Source organism: Ursus maritimus, unplaced genomic scaffold (assembly GCF_017311325.1).
Source record: "Ursus maritimus isolate PB19 unplaced genomic scaffold, ASM1731132v1 scaffold_13, whole genome shotgun sequence".
Classification (NCBI taxonomy): Eukaryota; Metazoa; Chordata; class Mammalia; order Carnivora; family Ursidae; genus Ursus; species Ursus maritimus.
In genome coordinates this window covers 11688226-11716092 of record NW_024423675.1, presented here as the reverse complement: position 1 = coordinate 11716092, position 27867 = coordinate 11688226, and the positions used below count along the sequence as shown (strand labels likewise).

At 43.8% G+C, this 27867-nt stretch overlaps 1 protein-coding gene, 1 long non-coding RNA gene and 1 other non-coding gene across 3 annotated transcripts in view; 1 reads left to right on the top strand and 2 right to left on the bottom strand.

Moving 5' to 3' along the window:
- FAXC (failed axon connections homolog, metaxin like GST domain containing) overlaps positions 1-13392 on the top strand; it is a 73031-nt gene extending 59639 nt beyond the window's left edge. Inside the window, exon 6 of the mRNA XM_008705012.2 lies at positions 4873-13392. Coding sequence (XP_008703234.1) covers positions 4873-5162 — 290 coding nt within the window. The 3' untranslated portion in view covers positions 5163-13392. The remainder of the gene's footprint in view (positions 1-4872) is intronic.
- Positions 13393-15230: 1838 nt separating this feature from the next.
- On the bottom strand, positions 15231-17181 carry LOC121102250. Its single transcript, XR_005834299.1, has 2 exons — positions 16959-17181; positions 15231-16692 (listed from the first exon to the last, which is right to left on the bottom strand). It is a non-coding gene; the product is annotated as an uncharacterized LOC121102250 (long non-coding RNA).
- Positions 17092-17196, bottom strand: LOC121102340. The gene has a single exon (XR_005834458.1). It is a non-coding gene; the product is annotated as a U6 spliceosomal RNA (small nuclear RNA).
- Between the last annotated feature and the right edge of the window lie 10671 nt (positions 17197-27867).

Genomic DNA, 27867 nt, shown 5'->3' with positions numbered 1-27867 from the left:
GAATATTTATTTTGAAATTTTTGCCATTTTTACAGTTAAAAAAAAATCTCAGTGTTACTATCAGCAAGTTCGTCATGTAGAGTCTCATTTGACATTTTGTTGAGAGTGTCCTTCTTGGAGAATTGCGTGTGGATCCGGGCACTCTTTGAAACAGGCGCAGGGAACGGCAGAGGCCAGAAAAGTGGAACAGAAGTGCCAGGAGGGCAGGCGTTGTGCAGCGGGTCCCCCCTCCTGGTAGTGCCACGGCAGAGCCACACAACCTGATGCTCTTTTTCGGAAGCCGTGAGAACCACACCTTCTGTGTGCTTCTGAAAAACTTTATTCCAACAGTTATTTATTTCTCTTGGATGTCTTTTTTGCTTATTATCTGATTGTTTGAGAAGTGGAAAACATGCTGGATATCTTTGAGAAACCGTTGAGTCTATCCCCGCCCCCACACTTACTGTTCTCCATCTGGAATGTTTGGGAAGAGGTGGCTGTGGGTCATTCGGGGCTCGGGGAGGGGCTGGCTCAGGTGACTCTGGTGGGTATTTGTATTTTGGGATCTGTGAGTGAGTACCCTTTAGCTTCAAGGAGATGAAGGGAAGGTGGTGTCCTCATCACACCATTCAAGTTTGTTTCTACCTTCTCTGAAGAGGACATGCTCCGTGCCCTCCCTGCCGTGTGGCAGAATGCTGAAGAGAGCAAGCATGGGCTCTCTGTGGGGTTAGCACCTCACACAGGCCTGCAGCAGGGAGGTGCCGAAGAACTGCCTGTAGATGATGAGGGTGTGTGGGTGCCGACCCCACGTTTTCCAAAACCTGGCTGGTTCATGACCGAGGGCTGGGCAGGTGGTCTGGGCCATGCTGGCGAGCTCCCTCCTTGCTTCTCCCTCACTCATTCCTGCTGCACGATTGGCAGCTGGGAGAAACAGACTCCTGGGTTCTGGGGCTGGTTGACAACGTTTTCAGTGTCACATTGTACAAGATGTTTTTGAATATTAGAGAAATTGCAGTGATACAGGAAAATGAAGTGAGTCACTTTTTCTTTCAAAGAGCAGTGGAGGATATTTCCATTTGGAGAAACTCTAAGAGAAAAGCTCTTTATTCTTTTTGGGGGTGACCTCTGGGTCGAGGACCATTTGGCTTTCTGATAAACAGCCTCTCAAGCTGTCTGAAGATATCACTAATCACTCCTTAGTATTTCACTAATGTACTTTATTGGAACTTTAAATTTAAAAATACATGATTGTCATAATAAGTTGAATTATATAGGAATATTTTAAAAGACTTATGACTTCCCCCTCATCCATGTCTGATATTGCCCCCATGGAATAACCAATATTAAGAATTTGGAATGACTCTTTCTATGCCTTTCTTTCTTGTGCAAATTTACATACGTGTATATAGTAGTTTTGGTTTGTTTTTACTATTTTTAAACTAAACAATAGAATTGCATTATACACATTACTTTATAACTTGCTTTTTTCACTTAATAGAATATCATGCCTTTGTAACAGCTGCAAAATATATAGAACTGATATACCATAATTTATTCAATAATCCCTATTGATGGACATTCAGGCCATTTTCATCTTTCTTTTATTTTTTACTGACACAATGCTATTGACATCCATATACATATATCTTTACATACTGGTGCTTTTATTTTAGTAGAATAGAGAAATAAAAGTGGAGTTCTAGGCCACAGATAGGTACATTTAAAATTTCAACAGATGACATTGGATTGCTTTCCAAAAATGTTATAGCAATTTATAATTCCACCAGACATGTAGTTATAATGCCTGACCCTCCACATTGGATGTTATCAGATTTTAATTTTTACCAGTTTGATACATGAAATTGTTATCTGATTATTGTGTATACTTTGAAAAAAAATGCTGTTTTTCTATTATTTCACAAAGTTCACACATTCAACATAGGCATTTATGTTAACACAGGCATATCACACACACACACACACACACACACATGCACACACACACAGAGCCTGTTTCTACTGTCAACTTATTTCTATTCTTTTGGCAGGTAGTGTGCCGAGTGGGTCAGCTGATGGAGAATCTGGGCACAGAAGGGATTGGCAAAGCCAGACAGGGGTAGAACTCAACCATAAAATTTCATTCTTCATTCCACCATTTTTATCAGTGGCAGGATATGAGGATGGGTATGTGGGCTCCCAGATTTTGCTTATCAAAAGCAGTCCCTTTCTGGACTACATGATAGAATGATCACTTCTTCCTGACAGCTCATTATCTTTGAAGGGCAGCACCTGTCCCCTCACAATTCTTGAGACCCCAGAAAGAAAATCTTCTGTGACAGGGAGTATGCAGCTATTAATTACCAAGCCAGGCTGTCAGCTCATCAGTAGAGAGAGAGAGAGAGAGAGAATGGATTCGTGGTGGAGGGCATGGAGTCTGGAGACTGTGGGTGTTTGAATCCTGGCTCTGCCACTTTCTAGCTATGTGACCTTAGGCAAGTTAATTAACCTCTCTGTTGCTTCAGTGTTCCCGTGACAGATGGGGATAATAATAGTTCCTGTCTCATAGGATTGTTGCAAGGACTAATTCAACAGATGAATAAAGCACTTCAAACAGTGCCTGGTACATAGTAAGGATTATATGCATGTTTGCTATTATTATTATTATTATTATTATCAATTTCTATTGCACACTGAAGGGGTATTCATGTCACACAGGATGAAGGCAGGGCAGCTCTTCTGCAAGAAAAGCAAAGAAACAGGCAGTAGAAAAAACAGCCACAGAAGCAGTTAGAACCTTATATGGTGTAGATCCTGTGAATACTGTGAATAGATTCTGACTTTATCTAGCTGCTCGCTAACCAGCTCACAGTGAATGGTCTTGATTGAGGCAAACACAGCTGCCTCAGACCCTGCTGTGAAGTGACCATAATCCATCTTCGATCACCCCCTTCCATATTCCCTCTCCCCACACACCTTGGGGCTGCCTCACAGCTTTGTCCAAGTCTTGGTTTCCTGGGACCAGCAGCAATACCTGGTGAGGTGTTTGCTGACTGCTTCCTTGAGGGAGAATCTAAGTGAAGGTTTAGTCTGCATCTTTTCAAGGAGCACTGATGTTGGCGCCTTGGCTTCTGGCTCTCAGGCATGCATGTAAAATCCTTGAGTGGGGGGCCATCAGGATGGACTCTTAGTATGAGTGGAACTGTTGTGATCTGAGGCAACCGAAAATGGTCACCTGGAACCAATATTAGGCCACCGGTTTGTGGGATCCATGGAGTAGGGGATTTGCTTCTTTATGTTTTATAGGGAATGTGCTTATTGAAGCAGAGCAGCAGTCAAGTTTTGAAAAATTTTCATGGCAAAATGTATATAATAATGTTATGCAAAGTAACAGGAAGTAGCAATAATGACCATAAATAAATAGAAAATATGCTGAAATAAATTGCACCAAAATGTTAATTGTGATGACCTTGGGTTGATGAGATTTATAGGTGCCTTTTGTTTTCTTCCTTATCTATTTATGCCATTTTTATATACAGACTTCTAATTTTCCAAAATGAGAATGTATTATCTTCTTTGATAGAAAATAAAACAAGAGTAGTTAAAGACTATGATCAATAGACCCATTAATATAGAAACAACCTATATGGCCATAAAAGGGGGTGTGGTAAAAACAAGATGAAACTATGGTACATCTGAATAATGAACTTTTGTGCAGTTATCAAGGTGCTGGTGTGAAACTGGAAGTTTATTATAGGTTGTTAAGTGGGAAAAAGTAGCATAAGAAACAGAATATATAGTAAATGCTAAATAGCAAGTGTAAATATATGGAAATGTACATACGAGTATATACATTTCTGGACAACATAAAAATGTTATTACAGTGGATGTGATTATTGGTAATTCTTTTATTTTTTGCATATGTATTATTTTCTAATTTTCTGCCATAAGACATGGATTACCTCTGTAATAAGTAGATGTTTATATAACTTTTAAAAAACAAACATCCAAAGAATATTCTTAGGGCAATGAAATCCTGTAAGGGATAGTGACAAATTATGTATTTGTAAGCAATGTTGCCATCTGGTGGATCAAAAGCAAAAACTCAAGCTCTTCATTTTTCACTGGGAATTAGGAAATAAATGTCAAATTCTGTGTCATGTTTCAGACGAATGCCTGGACAATTTTAGCAACTTAACAAAAGTGTTCCTTTGATTCACATGAAAAAGAAATAACCCAGTGACTGAGTGGGAACGTAATTATGGGTGTAGCTGTTCAATTTTATTTAAAAAAATTTAAAAAAAAATACCTGTTCTAAATGCGCCTGTGGGCACACTCATCCATAGACAATACTGAGTTATCCATTTTATTTAGGATTATTTAGGGCAAAATTTACATCTTAACATAACTTTTTCCAACTACTTGGCATAGTACCCAGTCCTTAATAACACTACAAATATTTGTGGAACGAATAATTACTTCTGGCTGACTTAACCCAACTAACAGTTGGTGTATTTTCATGGGCTATAAATTAATTTAAATGTGAACCAGTCGAAGCACCAGTTCTCTTGATAAGCAAACATAAAATTATAAAATGCTTTACACAGCCAAGTGATGGCAGTTTAGTTGCCATTTTCGATAAGCTACCCACCCCCCTCGTCACCATAAGACTCTCTCCTAAATCTCACTCAGCCCACTCACGAATTTAACTTTAACCACTCACCTTTCTTATGTGCATGAAAACCTAAACATTTGATGGTCCCTCTGCGGAAAAACATTGTAAACGTGTCCTCCACCACATTCTTCCCAATTCTCCAAAAAGCCAAGCGGCTAGCTGGTAGACTGCTGCCTTTGAGAAGTAACCCTGGCTTTCCTTACCCCCTCCCCACCCCGCAGGTGAGCTGATCAACCTTGCCATGTACTGTGAGAGGATAAGGAGGAAATTCTGGCCTGAGTGGCACCATGATGATGACAACACCATCTACGAGTCTGAGGAGAGCAGCGAAGGCAGCAAAACCCACACGCCTCTGCTGGATTTCAGCTTTTACTCAAGGACAGAGACCTTTGAAGATGAGGGAGCAGAGAACAGTTTTTCCAGAACCCCAGATACAGATTTCACTGGACACTCGCTCTTCGATTCTGACGTGGACATGGATGACTACACAGACCACGAACAGTGCAAGTGATGTTCAGCCTCGCTGACCCTCTTCTGCCGGAGCTGCCACTCCCTGGGCTTGGTCCACTTTCCCAGGTAGAAATCCATCTCGGCTGGAGGAGATCTTCGTGCTTGGCACACTTCTCACAAGCTAACTGGACTATAGCAGCCTTATTTCTTTTTGTACAAACAGGACACAGAACCATTCAGATGGCTCCATTTAAAACAGGCAAAAAAGAGAAGAAATGTCAGCATGGTTCCTGAAATGCATTTTTGTTTTCATTAGAAAACTAACATTGTGTGGTAGAGCAGGTGCAAGAATAGGTTGTCTGTGGATCGTGTTTACGTAGAGCCTCTTCAGCCCGAGAGCTCAGTTGTGAGACGGATTCTCGAGCATCCTTCATCCACGTGGGTTCGAAGTCGTGAGAGAAGTCATCAGGAGAAATGTAGGAGACAAATGTTCTATGGTGGCTGCTTGTATTTTATGTGTGTATATTATATGTTGAGATAATTCAAATAAAATCCATAGATATTCAGTGAACACCTACTATGTGCAAAGCACTGTGCTAGGTGCTAATCAGTATAAGTTTTCTTCTCGGTCCTGCCAGTGACTAGCTGTGTGATTTCGGGCAAGTCCCTTAATTCTTGTGTGCCTCATTTCCCCCACCTGTCAGGTGGGGATAACAATACTCTCCACCTACCTACCTCACAGGGGTGTTGTGAGGATTCATGTGGTAACATTCGGCGCTTTAAACCTCTTGGAAGAGCTGTGACATGAACACAACATTTTATTCTTGATTGTGCTTCCTACGTATGAAGATCCGAGGGCAAAGGAATTCCATATCCAGCCAACAGCAGCCACAGTCACTCGCGAAAGCCGAGCAGACGAAACACATGCAAAGGCACAGCTAGGACTCTGTCCTTGTTCTTCCCTGTGATCTCACTTGAATCGAAATCTTTTGTTGAAAGAACCTTGAACATATTTTTACAGATCATCAACAGCTACAAACAGTCTTCAATTCTGTGTATCTGCAGAAGTCTTTCTTTCGTTGCCTGAACGCACACTGGAATGTGTCCTTTGTTGACTCCTGAGGGTTACGTTGCCTGTGTTTGGTTTATTTGAAGGGAATAAAGCTCAGGAACATGATGGGTTTCATAGCGGTGAAGGGGAAAGGATCTGACTGATTTTTCTAAGCAGATGCTTGCCAGCTTGTAATGTCTTTTTGAAAACAAACCTTGCAAGATGTATTGAAAAGATGAAGTATGAAGAGGATCACGTTTCTGGTATCAAAGCACTTTGTGCAGTGTAGACTCTATGCAGTTTTACTAATGCAACTTTTCCGGTGTTCTCAGCCATTGCCCCGTGAGAGGAAGGCAATGCTGAGGACGAATCTTAATGTTCCTTAAGGATCTCCCGTAGCCTCCCTGTGCTCCCTCTCCTTCCCCGTAGAGCACATGGACCCTTGGGGTTTCTGTATTTACTAAGGCACTCTGTCTCTGAAGACATCATTTTTCTTGTCTTAGAACATTTTCCAGTGAAATACGGGGTGAAGATGCTGGGGTGATGGCCGTGGATTTGGGTTAGGAGGGTCAGTGATAAGATTTACAGCTGCGACCAGAACTGCCTGGCTTCTGATCACAACGGACTCGCTGGGTAATGGTCATGCATTGCGGGGCTAAAGAGGCACTGCTTCAAAGATGGCAACGTGTGCTGAGAAGTTCACGCACCTGGCTTGAAAAAGACTCTCTTTGAATATGGCTTTTGCAAAAACAATCCTACAATGCTGTGGACTCAACAGAGAGGTAAAGGGGGAGAGTTGCTGAGGCTGTTTACCATTGAAGCAACCATGTAGGACATATGTAACTGGGAGGAAATGCGGAGATGTCCTGAGTTAGGAATGCTTACTGCACAGGAAACCCACTTGTCATTAATCTTTGAGAGGACTGTTTGGCGCCTAATGAAAATGTGGTGGAGAACATATGAATGGATGAGCATGTTTTATCTGCAGTGTCACTTGGGAGGACTGTTCATCTCTTTTGACTCTAACAAATAAGCGTGTTCCAAGGTCAGCTGGTGGTAGTTCTGTGTGACTAGGGAAACTTCGGGCTTGAAAATGTGAATGCAATAAACGAATGGACTGTAGACCTATCCACATGAAGACTGAGTTGCCCTGTCCCTACGCTTAGCTGGAAAGAGTTGTGTTTGAAATTTTGTCTACAATTTATTCTTCCTATATAGCACCAGGTTGTATCTTTACTTCAAGAATGATTAAGTTTTGACTGTGTAAAGTCACATGTTTTTTTATTGTGCATTGCCTGGAGGGCAAGTACATGGAGAGCCAGTGTTCATTGTGAAATTGTAAAGTAAGTCATTCTATCCAGGTACCTCTCACAGGGGCTTGAATGGACATTACCACTTGGAGTCTTGGGTACTAGGCTGACAGCTCATGACTGGGTAGTCAACATTTTGTAGGTGTAACTTGATTTGGAATCCTGGAATAATATCCCCAGGTTTTACCTTTCCAGCGTGGGTTATGGAAACAAAATGGCCAAGACAGAATCGATGTGTGGATGTCCTGGGTAGTCTTTATTGGGAGGGCTTTGATTTTATTTTTTAAATTTTAATTTTATCTTTCATTCTTAAGCTCCCCAGATTTGAAGTGTTCTCCAATATGGTGAACAGGTGCTACTTGTAAGAAAAATAACAAGAAATTAGGGGACATTTTGGTTATCTGGCTTACTTGTTCAAGTTGTAGTTCTTTTTTACTGGAAAGTAACTTAGGGAAAGTGTGATCTTTAATGTTAACAGATGTTCTCAGTTGGGCAGAAGACCTGCTAGCCACCTGTTCTTTTTTATCTGTCATTGTAAAAATAAATTGTGCCCCTCTATCCCTCTCCCTTTGCGCCTCATCCCCACTCATCAGGATTGAGGCACAGCAGCAGTATGATTTAATCTGCATATGTCAGAGTAGATATAAGGGCAATATAAATTTATGCAGAGGTAAACTATATTGTCAGAGTTTACCATTTTGTTGTTGTGACATAATGAATTGTTGCCGAGGCCATGGGCTACTACCCAGGTGATGCTGCTGAGGCCATGGGCTACCCAGGTGACTGATCATAGACTTAGAACAACTTGGACTTGAACCTCAACTACAGTCTGGCTCTCCAGTGAGCCCTGCCTGTGGATACTGTCGTATTAGGTATTAGGATATGTTTTCCCGAAATAGAGTTCAAGGAAAGGAAGAGCTAGGGATTTTAGCTTCATGGGTCTTGCCTAGATTATTTGAGAGAAAGTGTAGAATCATAGCAATGTGTAGCTGGGCCATGAATTAGTTGTAGAAAGCTCCTTACAAGAGAGCCTCAGAGGTTGTTATTGGCTCTGTGTCACACGCGCATTCATTGGCAGGGCAGGACCCAAACTGAAGTCTTTTCACCTTGCCTTAGATAGTTCTTGCCATTACACCACTTTGACTTGGTTTCCTTTTCCACGTCCCCTGAGAAATCACTCCATGCTCGTGGAAACAGCACGTCCCCAGCCTCTCTTAAAGAGTGCTTGGAGTCTTCCACTCTTGTCCTCCATGTCTATTCAGCCCGGCCCAGACCAATTCAAGAGATCTTTCGTTAGAATTTACTCTCTACAAGGTACTGGTAGGCTCTGTGAATGATACCAAGTCACCAAGACTCCTTATTCTTTGTTATGTATCTTTTACGAATCCATGCCCATATGCTCACTCATTGCATGTTTACTGAGCACCTACCCTGTGCCTGGCCCCGGGATCCACGCTGGATATAGAGTGGTGAACAGAACAGACATGGCGCCCTGATTTTAGAGCACCCTCTTTTGCCTAGACCTCTGTGATAGCCTGTTGTAAATGCTTGGTCAGGTCCCTGATCTGTTCTACCCATAACCATTAATTTTTTTAAAAAAGCTCTGGCCCTAAGGGGGTGCCATATTGCCTCAGGGTGAGGGCCACTCCCTGGGGCCTGGTATTCTCACTTCTTCCTTCATCGTGTTTCCTGGGGTGTCTCCCAGGGCTCCTCCATGTGAGCCATCCAGTGCATCCAGATTGGTCTGCTTACCATTGCCTAAACAAGCCTCATGTCCCCACTCTGCCTCTGCTTATGCTAGCCTCTCTCCCAAAATGGCTGCCCATCCTGTCCAGTGGCCCAACTCATACCCACCTCTCAAGGCTCAGCTTTATCAGTTCTGCAAGATGTTCCTGTTCATTATAATCTCCCTTTCCTCTAGAAACAGTACTCATCATTTCCTTCCCTGATGGCTGCACAGGAAAGGTATGCCCAAAAGCAGGCCACGCACTAAAAAGTAGTTGTTTTAAACTGGTGTCAGAGCCGCTACTGATAATCCTATGAAAGTCCTCTACCTTATTACCAGAAAAATATATGTATGCAAATATACAAAATTTCACATATAAGTTCAGATTTAGAGACCTGAAATCATCCGTGGATTCCTTGGGGGCTCACGGACCCCAGTTGAAGAAGCCTTCTGTATAAAGAGTCTTTAAAAGTTACTATTGTTAGTGTTCATTCTTTCTTGCCTTTGACCTATTCAGAGAGGAGAAAAATTGGTATGGGACTTGCTTGCAAAAGCAGCGTCTTATTTTCTATGTCGAGTGTGTGTTGAGTGACAGAGAAGGAAGGAAGAAGAGCTGTCTTACATTAATTGAGAAAATAGCTTTGTTTTGACAGATTGGGCATTTTGGAAACTGACAAGGTTTTATTGTTATTGTTTTCGTTGGTTATCTTTAAACCATCCAAAAAGTTGGTTTATCAAAATCAATTCAGGGCCAGGTGAGCTTCATTTTAGCTCTCGAACCCACCACTTCTGCATGGGTAGGCTGACTGGCTGGGGGCTTCAGGTAGGAGAGAAGAGGCCGGATTTTTCCTTATAGGAAAAATGTCGGCACGATCACATTTTCCTGTATTCATCTATTCATTTATTCATTCATAGGATAATTGTTGAGTGTATTTTCAATAAAAGGACGGTGCCTTTGTCGATAGGTAACTACTCAGGTTCTTCTTTGTCGTTGTTGTGGTCTTTTTTTTTTTTTTTTCTTGCAGGGTGAAGTTATTTTTATTGCTCCTGACTATGATCCAAGATCCTTTGCTCTCCTTTATGTGCAGTGCTGTTTAAGTTGAACAAGAACCGATGAAAGTACATTTGATGACAAATACTTCCAAGTCTGAATGCTGAACTCTGGCAACCCATCTTTAATAGGTCCAGCCATCAATTATGTATGATTGTGGAGTGCTTGACCTTTTTCCAGTTGCTTCCAGATGAAACTTGGCTAAGTGTGAAAGGATCCTCTGGCCTGGAGCGCTCTTGCTAATGCCGGGAGTAAATGCGAACACATCGTGGGTGTTTTCTTCGTTTGAATTCCTTACCAGAAACTTGGGTTTTTAGCCCTGACTTTAAAGAATATCTGAAAGATACTTAAGGTTCCTTAACCTTTAGGATAAGATAACTGGAATGAGTCACGTATTGGCCTTGGTCTTTGGAGATGGTTACAAAGGAAACTGAAAAATAGCTTAGAGGAAAGTGACTCAGCTCTTTTGGGGCTGACAGTGTGACCCTGCTCAAGCCTTCTGGCTCTTGCTAAGGCAGGACTTGTCCCCAGAACAAGGTTCTCTGAAACTTCTGTTGCGGGCTAGATTATGACAAAGTGGGATGCGCAAATTTCAAGAAGATTATTGCCCTAAACTGTAAAACTTATAGATAAATAGAGGGGCCCATTGCAATAATAAATTAACTTATGAATGTGGTCTAGCCAGCACCAACACTCGTGATCATTTTAGTGCGAGAAACAAGTTACCTAGAATGAAAGATTGGTAGAGACTTTAGTGGTCTTACACAATTAAATTATGTCAGCAATGAACTTGATGGCCTTCTTGGATTTAAAAAAAATTGTTGTTGTCCCTAATTGCAGCTTTAAATATTTTGAAACAATCCCCCAATTGTAGAGCGATATATATTTCTGATAATGGCTAATTTTATAAAAAGTAATATTACTAAATATAACTAATTCACCTTAACCTGTGGCAAGCATCTTTTTTTTTTTTTTTTTACTTTGTGGTTGGAATAGAGTAACTCATTTATCAATGATAGTTAAACCTTTTCCTTCCTTTAGTATTTTTAAAAATTACCTATAACTTTAAAAACAATAGGTTTCAGCTCCTGAATTGCCCTGTTAATTAGCCATGGCTAAACAGATAGCAGAGAGAATACAGTTATTGAGTGGAGGGCTAGGAAAGAGAAATGCTTTGGGTATTTACCATCTCCCTCCTCTTAAAAAATAAAACAGAACAGCAGTCTGTGGACTTTTCCCTTTAACAGTTGTTCAGAATTGGAAGTGTTGTGTCCTATTTGCTTCTCTCTTGCTCGATAAGAGATCCCATTTGGCTTATTCAAACACAAACCATGTCCAAAAGATCGTATTTTTACTTTAAACAAATTGTATCTGAATTTTCTCGCAGCAATAAGATTAAAAACAGTGCTCAAATTTTTGAGGACTCTCTGGTTCAGGAGGGGCGATATGTTTGTGTTCCTCCTGTCAAAGTGATTACCTCCAGTAATCAGTTGCACGGGATCATGCTTATTGTAAACATGTGTTTTCCCCAGGGATGTGCATCGTGCAGACTGTCTGACAACTCACACGGTGCTGATGGTTGGGAAGATGAGGGTCTGGATCCCTCATTTGGTGGCGGTAGGATTTCACAGAGTGGGAGGAGAGGAGGAAGGGGTGACAGATGCGACAGCTTCAGGCAGCCGTGTGGTGTGGCTGTGTTATAACGTGTCAGGCACATCAGAAGTTGTCTCAGTGGTGGCGTTAGTACCACCGTACAAAATCCAGGCTCATAAATCCAAAACACATGCAATTTGTAGGGAAGGGTTGTTGATAGGAAACACGGGTGCAGGAGTCACTGAAGTCACATTGCCTTCATTTACAGGCTCAAGCTCTGGGGCTGTCGCAACCAAAGCCAAGCTCGGGAAGTGGGGGGGGGGGGCAGCTGAGAGCAGAGCGCTGGCCCCCACCCAGTTCCTTTGACTCTGGAACTTCCTCCTAGTTTCTCAAAAGGGTTTGTGGCATATGGTTTCCATTTTATAAATATAAAATGTACAAAGTAATGTATATTTGTTTTATAGATGTCCTTTAAAGGGAGACACCCAAAATCATCCATATTTAGGTAGTGGTCTCCAAACCTTTGTGTTCATTCACCCCACAGTAAAACTTGCTGAGCTTGCCCTTCAGTATATTTATTTGTAAACACACACACACACTGCTCACACTGCTGTACTGATATGTACATTAAAAACCATGGCAAACATAGAACTTTTCAAAGACTATTCTCCTGTACACAATAGTGTTTAGGCAACAGGGCAAGTAGGGGTAGCGCCTAGAAGGCTGCAATTGATTCAAGAATGTGTATGTAACATTTGTGGCAACGTGGATGTAAAATAGGCATGGGCGCATGATCGTAGGTCAAGGAATGTATGTATGTGTGCATTTATTTTTACTTAAAATGGGCATTTTTGGTTGGGGAAGAGAATAGTAAAGAAAGAGATGTCGCCTTTACAAGAGCTATTTTGAATTCTGTTTTTGGGACCACCTGATCTAGAATGTTTTGAAAATTTCTGAAAGATTTCACAGTCCACGGATTTAAGCAAAATAAGAAAAGAAAGGATGGGGGAAAAAACCAAATAGCGCAAATACAGGATGTATTGCTTGAGAATTTCTGTACCCATCTGAAAAGCATGTTCTGATAATTCCTGGTAACCAGCATCTCACTGATTATATATGTCTCTTCTATTTGTTTATAACCCCACGTCTCCAAATGTGTGGAAGATGCACAGATTCATTTTCAGCTATCTGAGGTAGGAAGGACTGATGTTGGTATCCTTCGAACCCACATTTCAGCTGCTTGGGGGCTGATGGGTGGACACGGCCTGGAAGCATTTACCTGCACCATCTGTTCTGCAAACACAATGACTAGCATCTTGCCGAACAAGGGCCTCAATGTGGAGGTGGCATTCCAGGGTTTATTTCTGGACCTATGAGTTACTTTAGCACAGTTATTGTTAGTAGTTTATAAAGCCATATTTAAACTTGTACACTTGATTGTAAGATAGATTTGAATTGTGCACTATGTTGATTACTGTATAGAAATGTGGAAATTCTGTACATTCGGTCTCAATGCTGTATGTATTTGATGTGTAAATGATAACTAGTGGTTATGAAATAGCTTGCTGTGAATGTCTTTATTCCCATTGGCTTCTCCTTGGCAAATCTGAACGTTTAAATTTTACACTCAAGAGGAAAATCTGAAATTTTTGCAGCTAACCTACTGTTAAGTGGTGGTCTCTTAGATGCTTGGGAAGCTCCTTTCTTGTAAGGCTCTTGCATAATTAAAACAGAGGTAATGAATTTTTTAGGCATATAACTTTTGGATCAGAATTTCAAATGAATATTTTTAAAGTAGAAAAACAGTTCTCTGAATATGCAGTCCTACCCTCTCCTGCCTTCTGTTCTTGCCCAGAGCTTTTGGGAAGTGATGTCCTCTAGTAGAGAGAAGAAGAGGAGAGGGTGAAAGTGGGACACATGTTAAGACCTTCACCCTGGGCACTAGGCCTGATGAGAGAGCAATTTCCCCTTCTATTAACAGTGTCTAAATTAGTTTTTGTACCTCTTCAATAAAGTAATTGTGATTCCCAGTTTGTAGATGAGGAAGGAGATTTGGGGAGGTAAATTAGGGTAAAGTGGCTAAGATGTGCTTAAGTCATAGATTCGCAGTGAGGTTTTTAGAAATACAAGTGTTACTAAGTGTTCCACCCAGATGTGCCTGAAAATGCACCATGAAAGAGAGCTGGGCCTCAGGGCATGTCAGGATTGAGAGAGCCATTTAGGATATTTGAAATCCTATCTAGAAATTTGACCAACTGTTATTCTCATATTAGCATCTCAGCATTTAGAGCAAATTGCAATAAGGTAACATCCAAAATCCAAAACTTCCCAAACCATGGGAATACCTATTAAGTAGAAATTGAGAGAATACCCTAATCCCACATTCTAGAGATAATAGTTTGGTTTTTAGACCCCCTTTTTCTCTTGACTTGATAAATCCCAACTAGTTAACCCTGCTTACTGACGTAGACCCTTATTAACATAGGCCCATAATTGAAAATGCCTTGGGACAAATCTATATTTATTTCAACTTAAGTTAGCTCCAGACCCTTCTAGAACTTGTGTGGCAGTCCTGGACTCAAGCCTGGTGTCTGTCCCCTTAGGGAAGCTTGCTCTCCTTGCTTTCAGAGGCATCAGAAGGAAGAGGTTTGTTTGCCTTTCCAACGCACTGTGCTCTCAGAAGTGTTAAGAGAAGTGTCTTACTGTCGGTTGTACTGAATAACCCATGACTTGATTTTTCATCATTTTGTCCTTCTTTCCTCTTAGAGAAGAGGCAGAGCAGTTGGTGTCCTTGCTCTCCCAGGGGCTGTCTATTTTGTTTGTACACGATGCCACTGTCAGCACCCATGAAACACTTGCCAGTTGGGTTGGTTCCCATAAGCCACAGGCTTTCCTTTTAAAACCCACCAAGGTTAAAGTAGCTGATCTGGTGGATGAAAGAAAATTCTGGAAAACAAAGGAAAGAGGACCAGCTTCCTCCCTCACAGTAATGACTGTGTTGCTGTCCTGTGTGCCCATGAGGTACCTGGTCTGTTTTTGTGGTTGTGCGCTCCTCGTGAAGCCTTAGGGGGTCATCTCCAGCTGCGGGCCTGTTAGATTAAGGGTTCACCTACCTGGGGGTGTTTGGCCTGGGCAAGCACACCAGGTAACGCATGCTCAACTTGTGGACATCCAGGTGAACCCTGATTAAAACAATGCCACGGGCAGCCTTGAAAGGGAGGAGGAGAGTGAAGGGAAAGGCTGTAGGTGTCAGGGAGCAGCCCGGGCCCCTCCCCCAGCCCTCCTGTGTCCCGTGTTTAGTGCATGGAAGCCCTGCTGCTTCCTTCTCCACCCTCACAGACCTCCCTCCAGCTAGCCGGCGCATTCCAGGGCCAAGAATGGACATTTTAGGGCTGCTCGGGGGTGTCAAAGAGTCCAGATTCATTGGTGGCCCAAGCATAAGAAGGGGGGAGGTGGGGAGGAAGACTGGGCGGCAGGGTTTGGAAGTCATCCCTCTGAAGGTAAGGAGGGCTTCTGAGCAGGGGACAAACACAAGGAGAGTATTTAAATAAGATGTGTCTGATGACAGCCTGGCTGCAGGGCGAGTCAGACAGGCGGCAGCAGAGCAGCTGGGCCGGGTCTCAGTGGCTCCCAGTGAAGTTAGAGGCGAGAAGTGGGGCAGGGGTGCAGGGGGAACCGGGAGGGGGAGCCGCCAGCCACAGAGCGCAAGGAAATGCTGACTCCTGGATGTGGGGAAGGAGAGGACCAAGGTGAGGAGGTAATGCTGGGAGACTGGGGACTCCCGCTGCCAGGTGTAGGAAATGTGGAGAAGGGGACCGGTGTGGGGGGAAAGTGGTGTTTGGGGTTAGCCACCCTACACATGAGGAAGTGGTAGGAGATGCCGGACTGGAACTTGTGAAGGGGGGAAAAGGGACGCTGCAGCCCCCAAAGAATCGTGGAAGCAAATGGACTGGAGAGAGATGATACATCTTTAGTACCTGCCTTTGTATGATGTTTCACCGCTTTAGGACACTGGCGCAGTCACTCCCTGGCCCGTTCACCTGGTGTCCTCATATACAAAACGAGGGGTCTTGCGGATTGATCTTCTCGGTACCTTCCAGGTCAAACCTCCTTTCCTCATTCCCGACGGTTGGACACCACTTCTCCATCAACACTGAGTCCGCCTCCTGCTCTGTGGACTGGCATCGTGTCGGAAGGAGGAATTCCGTGCCCCGCTCAGCTACTGACAGCTGACATTTACATATCACTTACTCTGTGCTGCACATGGTGTTCTTGGCAACCCACGTCCCTTAACTTGTTTAATCTTCACAACGACCCAGCGGGACAGGTACTGTCACTGTCACCGCGGCTGCCACCGTCATCACCACCGCCTTCCTCAGCATCATCACCGTCAGCACCATGTCTAGTGTATAGATGAGGAAACTGAGGCGAAGAGAGGTGAACTGACTTGTCCCGGGTCTCCGTCGAGGGAACAGCAGAGCTGGGGTTTAAGAGCCTAGCGTTGAGCCCGCTGTGCGCCGCCGGCTCTGCGTCAGTCTAGTGGGCGCGTTGCTAGACCGCTCGAGCTCTTGAGGGGAAGGCTGTGAGGCTGGAGGGTGCTTGTGTTGAGGCCGAAATGCCTTGACTTAGTTAACTTCTGCCGAATCATTCTCAGCCAGCCGTGCGGCCTTGCTTCCTATAGAACCCACGCAGACCTGTCACCGGTCCTCGATCCGTGTTCAGGCAGAGCCTGGCTCTCTGGTGGGGGCTGAGTTGTGGGTCATCCCTGGTTCACTCACTTCACTTCTGGTGGTCATGGCCATTGGCGCCACACACTTCATTCACCTTGACTCCTTAGAGAGGGAATTCCTGGGGGAAGGCCTGAAAAAGAAGGAGAAAACACCCTAAGGGGCAGGGCTCTTAGGGTTGCTCCTGCCTGCTGCCCAGAGGAGCTCCCCGTGCACACTGCTGGCCCCCGTCTAGAAGCAGATGCTGCACACTTGCCCGCCCCTACCCCAGACCCTCCTGTACACATGCCCACGGGATGCCGCCCGTGCGTTCTCCATCTGTCCAGATGTGAGCTGATAAGCCTCTTTCCCCCTGTGTTTCTGAGCCTCTCAGTGCCTAAGCAAGACCCCTGGAGTCACCCAGTCCTGCGGATTCTGCCTCCTGCAGCCAGTTTGAATTCATCTCCTCCTCAGCTCCGCCTCAGCTTCCGGGCTGCCGCCTTCTACCCAGGTTCCTTCTGTCTGGTCCGCCTCCCTCAAACCCATTCTCCGCCTTGCTGCCAAGCTATTCCCGAATTTGCATGTCATCCTTGTGCAGGGGCCATGCTAATCTTCTCCGTATCGTTCCGGTTTTAGTATCTGTGCTGCCGAGGCGAGCCTGCCAAGCTACTCGAAAAGGGAAAGTGTCCACGTGGCTTCTGTAGCATTCAGCATAGAGGACAGGCAGGAAAGGCTTTCCGTGACCTGGAACCTGCCTCCTCACGTGCCGTATTTCCCACCGCCGCCCTTCCCGTCTTCACACACCAAACTCCAGAGCTACCAAACTATGAATTTGCCTCTTTGTTTTTCCTGTCATTCCACACTGAAGGGATGAGGCTGTTGTAAAAAAAAAATTTTATTGACATTTTCTTCCCTCTTCTATTCATATAGATAACCAATGGTTGACTAGAGTTGATTTTTTCTGTTCTCTCTGCTGAATGCCTTCTTTTCGCCAGACTTCCCCCAAGGAGAGACAGCCAAAGAGAAAGGTGTTCTCTTTCATTTCTTTGACATGGTGGGGGATAGAAAGATAAATCAGACACTGACTACTCTCAATGGCAGGTAAGACATAAAACTCTGGTAAAAGATAGGTGCTGATACAACAAGAAAGGGACAAATAAGGTGGCTTAGACCCTGTGGTGGGGAGAGTCCTACCAGCTCAGGAATGCAAGAGAGGGAGCCTTTTGTGCCTCTGTCCTGTTCTCCTGCTTTTGCTGTACTGAAGCTATAACTTACCTTTCCAACTCGTCACACTTCCAGATGTGCCCTCTCTCTGGCACAGAAAGGAGGAAATGTGTCTTTCTTTGGTGAAAAAGACTTTCAGAAGTCTGGGTGTTTAAAAATGGTGGTCCAGAGACCACGTGATGTGAGCTGTGATAAGCGTAGGGTACTGCTGGAGCCTCATCTTTCTGAGATGACCCTCACTGTCAGGGATCCCCTCTCCACAGGTAAATACCATTAACACAGAAGGGATAAAGGAGGCAAAGAGGTGTCTTGAAAGGGTTAAAATGGACATGGCACCCATCTGTGGTAGGGAAGGACAAGGCTCTCCAGCAGCTGCTTGGGGGCAGGTGGTATGGGCTGATTGGGTGTATGTTCCTTATGTCTTAGCATCGGCTAGATCAAGCCCTTTCTCCTTAAAAGCAGCTTCTGCAAGTCACTGTGCAGCAGCTTTTCCTAGGAGCACATGTTAGCTTCGGGAAACTCTTAGATGGGATGGAACACTCTGGGAACGCCACCCACAAACACGTGGAGTTGCACCCTCTTCAAGCATTTGCTTCACTCATGGGGTATTTATTCCCCAGGGAGGGCTCTTTAGCTGGCTGTAGGATGTCTGATTTCTGGTGTTGGATAACTGTAAGGGTTTAGGGTTCCCACAACACAGTACATGTAGTTAATGCTCAGTAAAGATTGGTTACAGGAATGGACAGATTCTCCAGTAAAAGACAGATCAAATTGCAAAGAAATCTGCAAAGTTTGAAGTTTGACCTGACACACTGTGCAGAGGCAGCCGGTAAATTACTCATAGAACAAACCACAGGTGACTGAAATATGGGGTAGTAATTTTTGTAAGCTCAAGTGGTTTATGCAGTCCTCAGGATCTCTCGATGGAGTTATAGCCCCGTAATTCAAATAGCTCCCATTTCCTTGACACACACAGACCATGGATCTGAATCCCAAATCCTGCCCAGGGTGGGCACTGTGTTTTTCTCCACCCCTGCAGTCTTATGCTGCCCAATAAAACCTTGTGTTGGAGCCTCTAGTGTGAGGTACATTCACCTATTATTTGTTTTATACCGTTTCTATGTATTATAGTGCATTTAACTTATGAATAAGACTACATCCATTAAAGCTGTGTATGGCTTTCTTTGGGAGCCTTGGAAGTGTATTCCTTTTAGCTCTCAGTTTTTGCATCCTATAGGAAGCAGAGTGATGTTGGTGATACTTTCTTTGCTTAAGTGTTGGCATGTATGGATTTAGCCCGATCTCCGCACACAAAAATAGAGGGAGAAATCCCTCGTAGGTAGGAGATAAGACTTCTTTTTTTACTTTGTCCTCCTCCTGCTTCAACTCTTCCCTGATATGAGGAATTTGAACTCATGCTATTGTTGTTAGCTCTCTTTCCTATACAGTCTTATATATGCAACCAGTACTTTACATATATTAATATACATATAGTTAATATTAATATATTAATATATATGTTTATATTATATATGTGTGTTTTAACAACTTATTTGAGAGAGAGAGAGAAAGAGAGAGCACAAGCAGGGAGGAGGTAGAGGGAGAAGCAGACCCCCCCACTGAGCAGGGAGCCCAATATGGGGTGTTATCCCAGGACCCTGGGATCATAACCTGAGCTGAAGGCAGGCGCTTAACTGACTGAGCCACCCAACCCGGCAACCAGCACTTTAAAAGCAGACATGTCAGGTATGATTATAAAGCAACTTATTATTGGTTTTTCAACTGCCCCTGCAAAGTGAGTCTCTGTAGGGCTAGTTTGCCCCCTATATTGGATGACATTTTAGGAAGCCTCATTGTTTATCTGCTTACTTTTGGATAGTGAAAAGTTGGGGATCTCTTTAGTCTCTCAAAGCAGGGGCAGCTCTGTCATGAATATGTGCAGTTGTGTAATAATCAAAATTCTGAATTGCATTCAGCAGGGAAGCTGCTCCCTTGCTTTGCTTGAGTCTCCATCAGAAGGGCATGGAACCTTTATTTTGTGTCTTCTGTCAACCTCTACCTCATTATTCCTTCCCTACTCCATACACGCATTGGCTAGCTGTAACTTCTGGCCGTTATGGGGTTAGAACAGAGAAGGCAGAAGAAAGCATGTCTAACTTGAGTTTGCCACCAAAATGTTTGTAGATATTTGTAGATGGTTTTCTTAAAAAGATTTTGTTTATTTCTTCATTTGAGAGAGGGAGGGAGAGAGAGAGGGAGAGTGAGAGAGCGCAAGCAGGGGGAGTGGCAGAGGGAGAGGGAGAAGCAGGCCCCCTGCTGAGCAGGAAGCCCTGTGTGGGGCTGATCCCAGAACTCTTGCTTAAGCAACTGAGCCACCCAGGTGCCCCTAGTTGTAGATGTTTAAAGATGACTCTGTGCTGGGCGTGTTCACAGAAACTCTGGAGACCTCCTAGTACCAGAGATCTTTCATCTGGTGGTTCCCATGACACAGGCAAATGCATCTCCCCTGGCTCACCCTTTATGACTCTGCCATTTCCCCTTGATTGGAATCTACCACTTTCCCAAAAGTCCTCTTGGGCAAAGTAAGATGGTGCCATTAGCTGCCTCTTTTAATGCTGAAAGGTAGACCTTTCCAGTAAAATGTTGAGCTCTCCACCAAACCCCATTCACTAAGCTGGCGGTGATTGGAAACTACCCTCACCCTTCCCCCACCTCTGCTAGACCTGCCTCAGTGATTTGAGTCCCCGCTGCAGAGTGGGATTAGTTGGAGCCTATTGTCCTGGGGACTCAGTAGAAGGTGAGAGTACATTCCCAATTTTACTTCCTGTAAAAGGTAGCATATACATGTGAAAGAGAACCAGATAATTTTTACGTGGGTTTGATAGTCATAAGTCTGTGGAGAGCCACTGATGTCCTCACCTAAATGGGCAGGACTTTGGTGTCTTTTCACAGGGTAGATGTGGGAGGCTCTTACCACAGCGGCTCTGCTCCAAGCAACTGCACCTTTCCTTGTTCCTTCTCATGGGCTTCTATTTCTTCCATTATCATTGCAAAATAAGAGAGTGAAATATTCTGTTAGTCCAGTGAACTGGTTGTTCTTGCCCTCAGATCTTGAGGCACTCTGAACTTATCCCTTGGCATGTAGGAATGTTTCCAAATGTCCTTCTGTTTTAGTAACCTAGGATGAAACTAACATCCACATATAAAAATCAATCATATAATCAATCGGTCAATGGATAATCATGGCTCACCTTGTGAGCACAAGTGATGTGCTGTGCTAGTGATTTGGAGGGACTTAATAAGATCATTTTTTATACGGGAATATAAACTACATAGATGTGACAAGGTATCTGGCAAGTGCGTAAGTGCTGTCAAGGGGCCTGGCTTGGAGATTGACTAGTAGGAGGCCTTGGCCTTATGGAAAGCTAGTGGAATTTGATGGAAAAGTTTAGTGGTTTTGTTTTGTTTTGTCTTTGTTTTTCTTAGAGGGAGAAATGGAGTGGGGAAGGGCAGAGGGAGAGAGAGAACCTTGAGCAGATTCCATGCCCCCCACAGAGCCTGACATGGGGCTCGGTCTCACCACCCTGAGATCATGACCTGACCTGAAATCAAGAGTTGGATGCTTAACCGACAGAGCCACCCAGGTGCCCAGGGAAAGATTGGTTACCAAAATTTCTCATCTAAAACCAAAAATGGAGGGTAAATTCTTCATAGAGGTTTATTCCTGAATTGTGATTCAGGGACGTTGTAATGATTTGTGTTTTGATTCTGCCTATGTTTAAGATAAGGGTTAATCTAAGACTTAAAAAATAGTAGGAATCTATGCTTTTGAGGTCTGGCTGCTCTGTGCTGGGTGCTATAGTTGTGCTCCTGACTGCTCGAACGCAGTGGAGGGGTCCTGTTGTAAGTGGCAAGTGAGTTTGTAACCAGATCTGTGCAAGACACTGGAAGAGCATGGCGGGGGCCAAAAGGAGGAGTTTGGACTTTGTGTGGGATGCAATGAGGACTTTCAAGTGGAAGACCAGCAAGATGATAAAGGAAGATGAATCCTGCAGCAGTGGGCATTAGAAGGGAAGAGCAGAGTGTCTTCTAAATTTGTTCCTTCCTTTTTAATTTCCTCTGAGTCTTCAGTAAATGTATGTTGTCCAAGGTAAAGGCAGTGGAAGTAGAGGGGACGAGGTGGATTCATGAATGATTTTGGAGGAAGAATTCACAGAACTTTGTGATTACTGACTTATCGAGATGCTTCTTGGGGACTTATTTTTATTTGTATGCTGTTTAAACTCTTGAGATAATGGGTTCCATTTACATCCATACTCCTGTGCAAAGAAATTCTTCCTTTTATTTGTCCTAAATTGCCCTTTATACTGATGATCCTATTTAAAGCATAAGGTCTATATGCCTTTTAAAGGTTAGGGCACTGTTTAGCCAGACGCCCAAATATTTATATACTGAGACCTACACGAGTGTTGTCTGATTAATACCTGTCTTCTTGGGAAAGCTGTGAATAATGTCAACATGAACTACATTATTCCTGCTAAAAATTCATCCATTTAGTTTAACTTGCATGTAATGACACCTGAAAGTCAGGAGCTGTTTGCCAAGTGCTGTTGCAATACTGTTGGAGCTCATTCATAACGAATGGCAATGAAGTACCTTCGGCATACCAAAATGGGAGCATCAGCATAAATGGGAAATTTAGGGGCTCCTGGAAACTTTAATATGTGATGAATATAAAAGGAAAATGCAATGCGTCTCAGAGAAATCCTTGTTTGGAAAAAAAAAAAGACACCTTCAGTAATAAAATTGAATTGGAAGTTAAAACTATGGTATTAACCACATGCTCTATGTTAATGCCAGCCGAAATTAATCAAAACAGCTGAACAATAAAGAAGGTGGAGATGGAGCTACTAAATAGGCCTAGGAGGGGCTGGGGAAGGGCAGAACCCCTTCATTTTCTTTTCATCTTTCTCTTTCCTCCCTTTGATTCCTTCTCTTTTCTCCCATTACAAACGTCAGCCTCTCCTCCTTCCTGTAAAGGCAGCCTCCTTTCTCTCTCCCTCCTCTTTCCTACTCTCTGAACCTACCCTCCCTCCTCCGCTGTCCTGTTCCCTCTCCATGGTGAGTTACAGGGCTTTGCAATTTGAGGGAGGGTCTAATTTAGTCTCCTCCTTCTTATAGATAAGGCTGAAAAAGCCCAAGAGGAATTAACGTACTTGCTTAAGTCACCCAGACAGTGAGTGAGAGGATCTTCCCAGGAAGCACCACATTTTTGTCTTGAAAGGGACTGGGATGTCCTCTGTGCCACTCATCCATCCAACGCGGTAGCACTTTCTAAATTAGCCGGAAACAGCTTGTTTGAGAATATTTCCAGGAAGGGTAGCCTACTTCTTGGTTAGGTGGCTTATTATATCGTTGGAAAATTGTGATAGCAAGCTATTCTTTAGGTTAAATTCTACCTCCCTCCAATTTTTTTCTACTGTTCCTACTTCTGTCTCCTGAGTTTCAATGAAGGTCTTCTTTCATGTGCTTGTTCTTTAAATATGTGATGAAGCAACTGGACTCTCTTAAGCCTTTTCTTCTGTAAACCAAACATCCCTGATTCTGTAAACGGTTCCTCATGTCACATGGTTTACCCGTCTCTTACCGCTTTAGAGCCCTCCCCTGGGTGATCTCTAATCAGTGTCATCCTTATAGAATGACAACCGATTTAGACACCATACTTCAAATAACATTTAATCCACACAAGCTGCAGTGTCATTATTACCTATTGAGATCTGGAAATGGGATCAGTTTATTAGTGCTCATCATGATGTCTTATCAGGAGATTAGACTCAGCTGAAACCCTGCGTCTCCTCCATTTACACTGCCAACAAGCCAGATTTTTCCAGCTCCTCGTATCTGATTATGTAGATGACTATAACATTATGTCTTAATCGCTATTCCCATAAAGTTTGATCATTTTGGTTTTGTACCATTTTCCCCAGCAACCTGGGTTCTTTCTGGGTTGGTAGCTTTTGTCCACATTCCTGCATTTCACAGTGCACCAGCAGCCTCCTACTGGCGAGCGGCCACTTCGATCAAGGTGTAAGTTTATTTTAACTACAACCAAATGCCCGTACTGTCACAGTGATATCTGTCAGATAGGGTGTTGTGACAGTGTCACTTGCTATGGAGTGGAATGGAGTACTCCTTTGCTTGTATCAGTTAAGGTTCATTTGATGACAAGTGATAGAATCAATTAGAAAAATGCCTGGGGCACCTGGGTGGCTCGGTCAGTTGAGCGTCCGACTGCTGGTTCTGGCTCAGGTCATGATCTCAGGGTTGTGAGATTGAGCCCCACGTCGGGTTCCACACTAGTAGGGAGTCTGCTTGAGATTCTCTCTCTCTCTCTCTCTCTCTCTCTCTCTCTCCCTTTCCCTCCTCCCCTCTAAAATAAATAAATAAGTCTCTGGAAAAAACCTTATATCTCACAGAGCTAAAGGAAGAATGGGGTGAGCAAATCTTGGAATGGGCAATTCTACAGGTAAGTGTTCAATGTCTTCTAGAGACTGGTGACTCCTCGTATTTGGGTTTTTTCATTCTACCTTTCAAGATTCTTGGTGAAAAAAATCTGATTGATCCTACTTGGGTGCCACTGAGGTCCCTGGAGCTGTCTTTGTCCCTGCTTCTCCTACTCTTGGTTGTCTCACTTTGCTCTGAGTCACGTAGTCAGAGGTACAAAGTTTTGTTACATATACACGACCCCGCTCCTGAGCCCCTGATTTCCTAGCAAAGAGGAAATAGTCTAAGCTGGTAAACCCCACCGATGCCTACCAAGGGCATAGCAAAGTACAAAGTGTAAAGAGAGTGCCAAAGGAAGAGAATGTGTTCACTGGAACATGGGAGAATAGAGCCTCATTAGTATAGAACACAGCAAGGTCAGGACAGGCAAGAGATTTTTCTCAAACAGCTATGCAATGCTGAAGGGCAAACATGGGAACAGTGGCAGGTTTAAAGACACTACCAAATGTGATTTTACTGTAGGGGTGATTCTGCCGTCATTTTGCTGACCTCATTTGCCCAGCAAATAGTCATCAAACACTTATTCTGTGTTTACCGTGTGTGACTCATTCTCAGGGGTTAGGGAAGCTATGGTGAATAAGGCAGATACAGTCTTGCTCTGGGGGGACTTGTCATTCAGTGTGTGCGTGGGCACATTACAGACAGGGTAACAAGAAAGATAGTTTCAGGTAACTGAAGTAAGTTAGTAAGTTTTATAAAGAACACAAAATGGGGTAGTGTGAAGGAGAATGACTGGCCTGATGCACGGTCAGGGAAAGCCATTCTGAGAAGATGACGGCTGAGCAGAGGTCTGAACGTCTCCAGAGACTGCCATGTATTGATTTGGGGGGTTAGTGACATCTGACTTGTTTCGTGTCATTTTGACACTAAAGGACACATAGTACCTTTCCATATCCCCGATAATTCCGGTATTTGTAAGTGAATCACAAACACAGCAAGTCTGAGAGCCCAGCCCCAGGTAGATTGCTGTCAGGTGATGACTCAACATGGCTCTGAGAATCTGGCGGCTCTGGGGGTGCGGGTGAGGCAGTAGTCCTTAGAGTAACCCAGCTTGGTATGGATATGTGCAGAATAGGTAGAAATTTAGATTTTGTTTCCAAAAGCTTCATAATGAAGACTGGGAGGTTCTGGCCCCTCCCATTGGCTCCCTCCTTAGACACAGGTCCTGGAAGGACTCAGAGTTCTCAGAGATCAGCAGACCAAAATCTGCATTTGAAACAGGAGAACACGTAGAGGTCAGGTGCCTTGTCTAGGATCACACAGGTAGTTAGGGCTTCTCCTGAGGTTCTGACCCAGGTTCCTTGTTCCCTGGTTCAGTCCTCATTCTTCCAAATCACCCCAGCCCTGAAGACAGAGGAGGTGTTTTTTGAGAACTATATTTCAAACTAGGGTGGGATCAAAGTTCACATTTAGTGTTAAAATAATTACTTCATAAAACTTCTAAAGATGAAATTATCAGTAGATAAGAAAATATTTTATAATTATAGTATGTATCAGTAAGATATATTAAGAAAAATTAACAAGTGACAAATATTTTATAAAAATAATAAACAGTTATGGAATTACTCACAAAAGGCCAATTAACCTTATAGTCGTAGGGAAGGGGAAGGTGGAGCATGGGAAACTGCAAGGAGGAGCTGATATTGAACCTGAGTCTTACAGGGTGAGTAGTAATTCACTAGGAGTGGAGGTGGGAAGTACAGGGGAGCCGTCCCAGGGAGATTAGCATAAGTGGTAGGTTAGGGGACCATGTAGTGGGACAGATTGGAGAGAGGCCAGAGAGCAGAGTAAGAAGGCAAAGAGGGTGTTAAGGGTGTCAAGAGCCTTGTTTGCTTTGCAGAAGGTTTTTAGCCAGCCTATAGAAAAATGCCATTCAAGAGCACTTTCTGTGATCTCGGATGTGTTTGACATTTGCACTGTCCAATATGGTAGCCATGGGTACCTACTGAGCACTTGAAATGTGACTAGTGCAAAGGAGGTCTTTAATTTTAATGAATTAAAGTGTAAATTTAAATAGACACACACAGCTAATGGCTACTGTATTGGAGAGCACAGCTTTAGAACCCTGGGGGGCCCTGAGAGGTTCTAGATAGGTGAGTGGTGCAATTAGATATGTGTTTACTGATTCCTCAAATGGAGGGATTCTTAATATGAAGCCGTATTTATGCAATTCTAGGACAGTCAACCATATAACAAAAAAATAAATTTCATTGATTTCTGCATGGACTAGCCTTAGAATAAAACAATGTGATTTGGGGATGGAGGATGTTCACAAAACAGGCTTTTCTAATGTGCATACCCCTGGGATCAGAAGGATTGCTCCAGTCCTAGTGTTCGAGCCACTGCATTGTGACATATCCATAAAAAGATAATAGTAAATAAAGTACTGTTTTATTAAGGTTCTCCTCTTTCCTTAGATTGCTAGAATATGCGATTGCATTTCTGTAAGATTTCTGAAATTTCATGTATATATTAAGAATGTAATAATTAAATCCATTCTGGTTCATTTATCTGTCACTAGTTAAGTTGCAAATTACGTGGCGGCTAACAGGGAAATCTTAAATCTTTCATTAGCATGGGGTAGTCTCCAGAGAGCCTGTGACTTCAACACACATTTTGGATATATTCCAAGCTAGGGAGGATATCTTTCACCATTCCTAAAAACAAAACAAAACAAAAAATCCTTTTCGCTCCTGAAGGGCTGAAGGCTGGCTTGGCCCCCTCGGGATGAGACTCGGGCTGCAGTGCGGGGCATAGCATCTGCTCCCTGCCGGGCCACTCCGTGTGAATTCCCCTCCCCTCCTGCTCCCTAGAGCCTGGTTTGGTTGATGTGGTGCAGGATTTGATGACAGGCCTAAGCCCCTGATCTCAGCTACTCTAGAGAAGATGTAACTCTCAGAATTGGTCCTGGAATACCTCATCCTGCTCTCTGTCCCCACCCCAGCCCCCTTGACTGATCCAGGGTTGGGTCAAGAGCCCAGATCCGGATTTGCACCATAGGAAAATTATAAACCATGACAAGTCAGACCTTTTATTGTTTCTCCTCCTTCCCCTTCCAAGGCTAAGGATGTACCCAGACTTCCTTTGAGTACCCCAGGCTGTGGCCAGAACTAGACTGCTTTCCTGGCACACGGGATGGTTGGGACCAGGCAGACATGCAGTTTTTCCAGGTCCTTTGCAGAGGCGAGCAGGGCTTCTGGACATCATGTCTATTCCCCACCCCCCCTTTTACGTGTCTCTAAGTCTTGAAAAGCAGAGGGGAAGGTTACTGAGTCACCCACAAGAGGGCAGCAAATGATTTCCATTCTAGTTTGGTTTCTCCTCCGCAGAGCTTCTACTTAGCCAAGAAATAAACATTTGATGCTGATGGGAGGAATGGGGCCCAGGTTTCCTTTCCCTGCACAGCTTTTGCACATTTCTCGTGTACCCTTGTTAGTACAGCTTATCGATGGAGTGTGGCAAGTCCCGGCTGGTGGTCTCCCGGCCCAGGCAGGCAGGATAGGGAGGCCCGTGCGGACCAGGCCTTCCTGTCTGCTCAGCT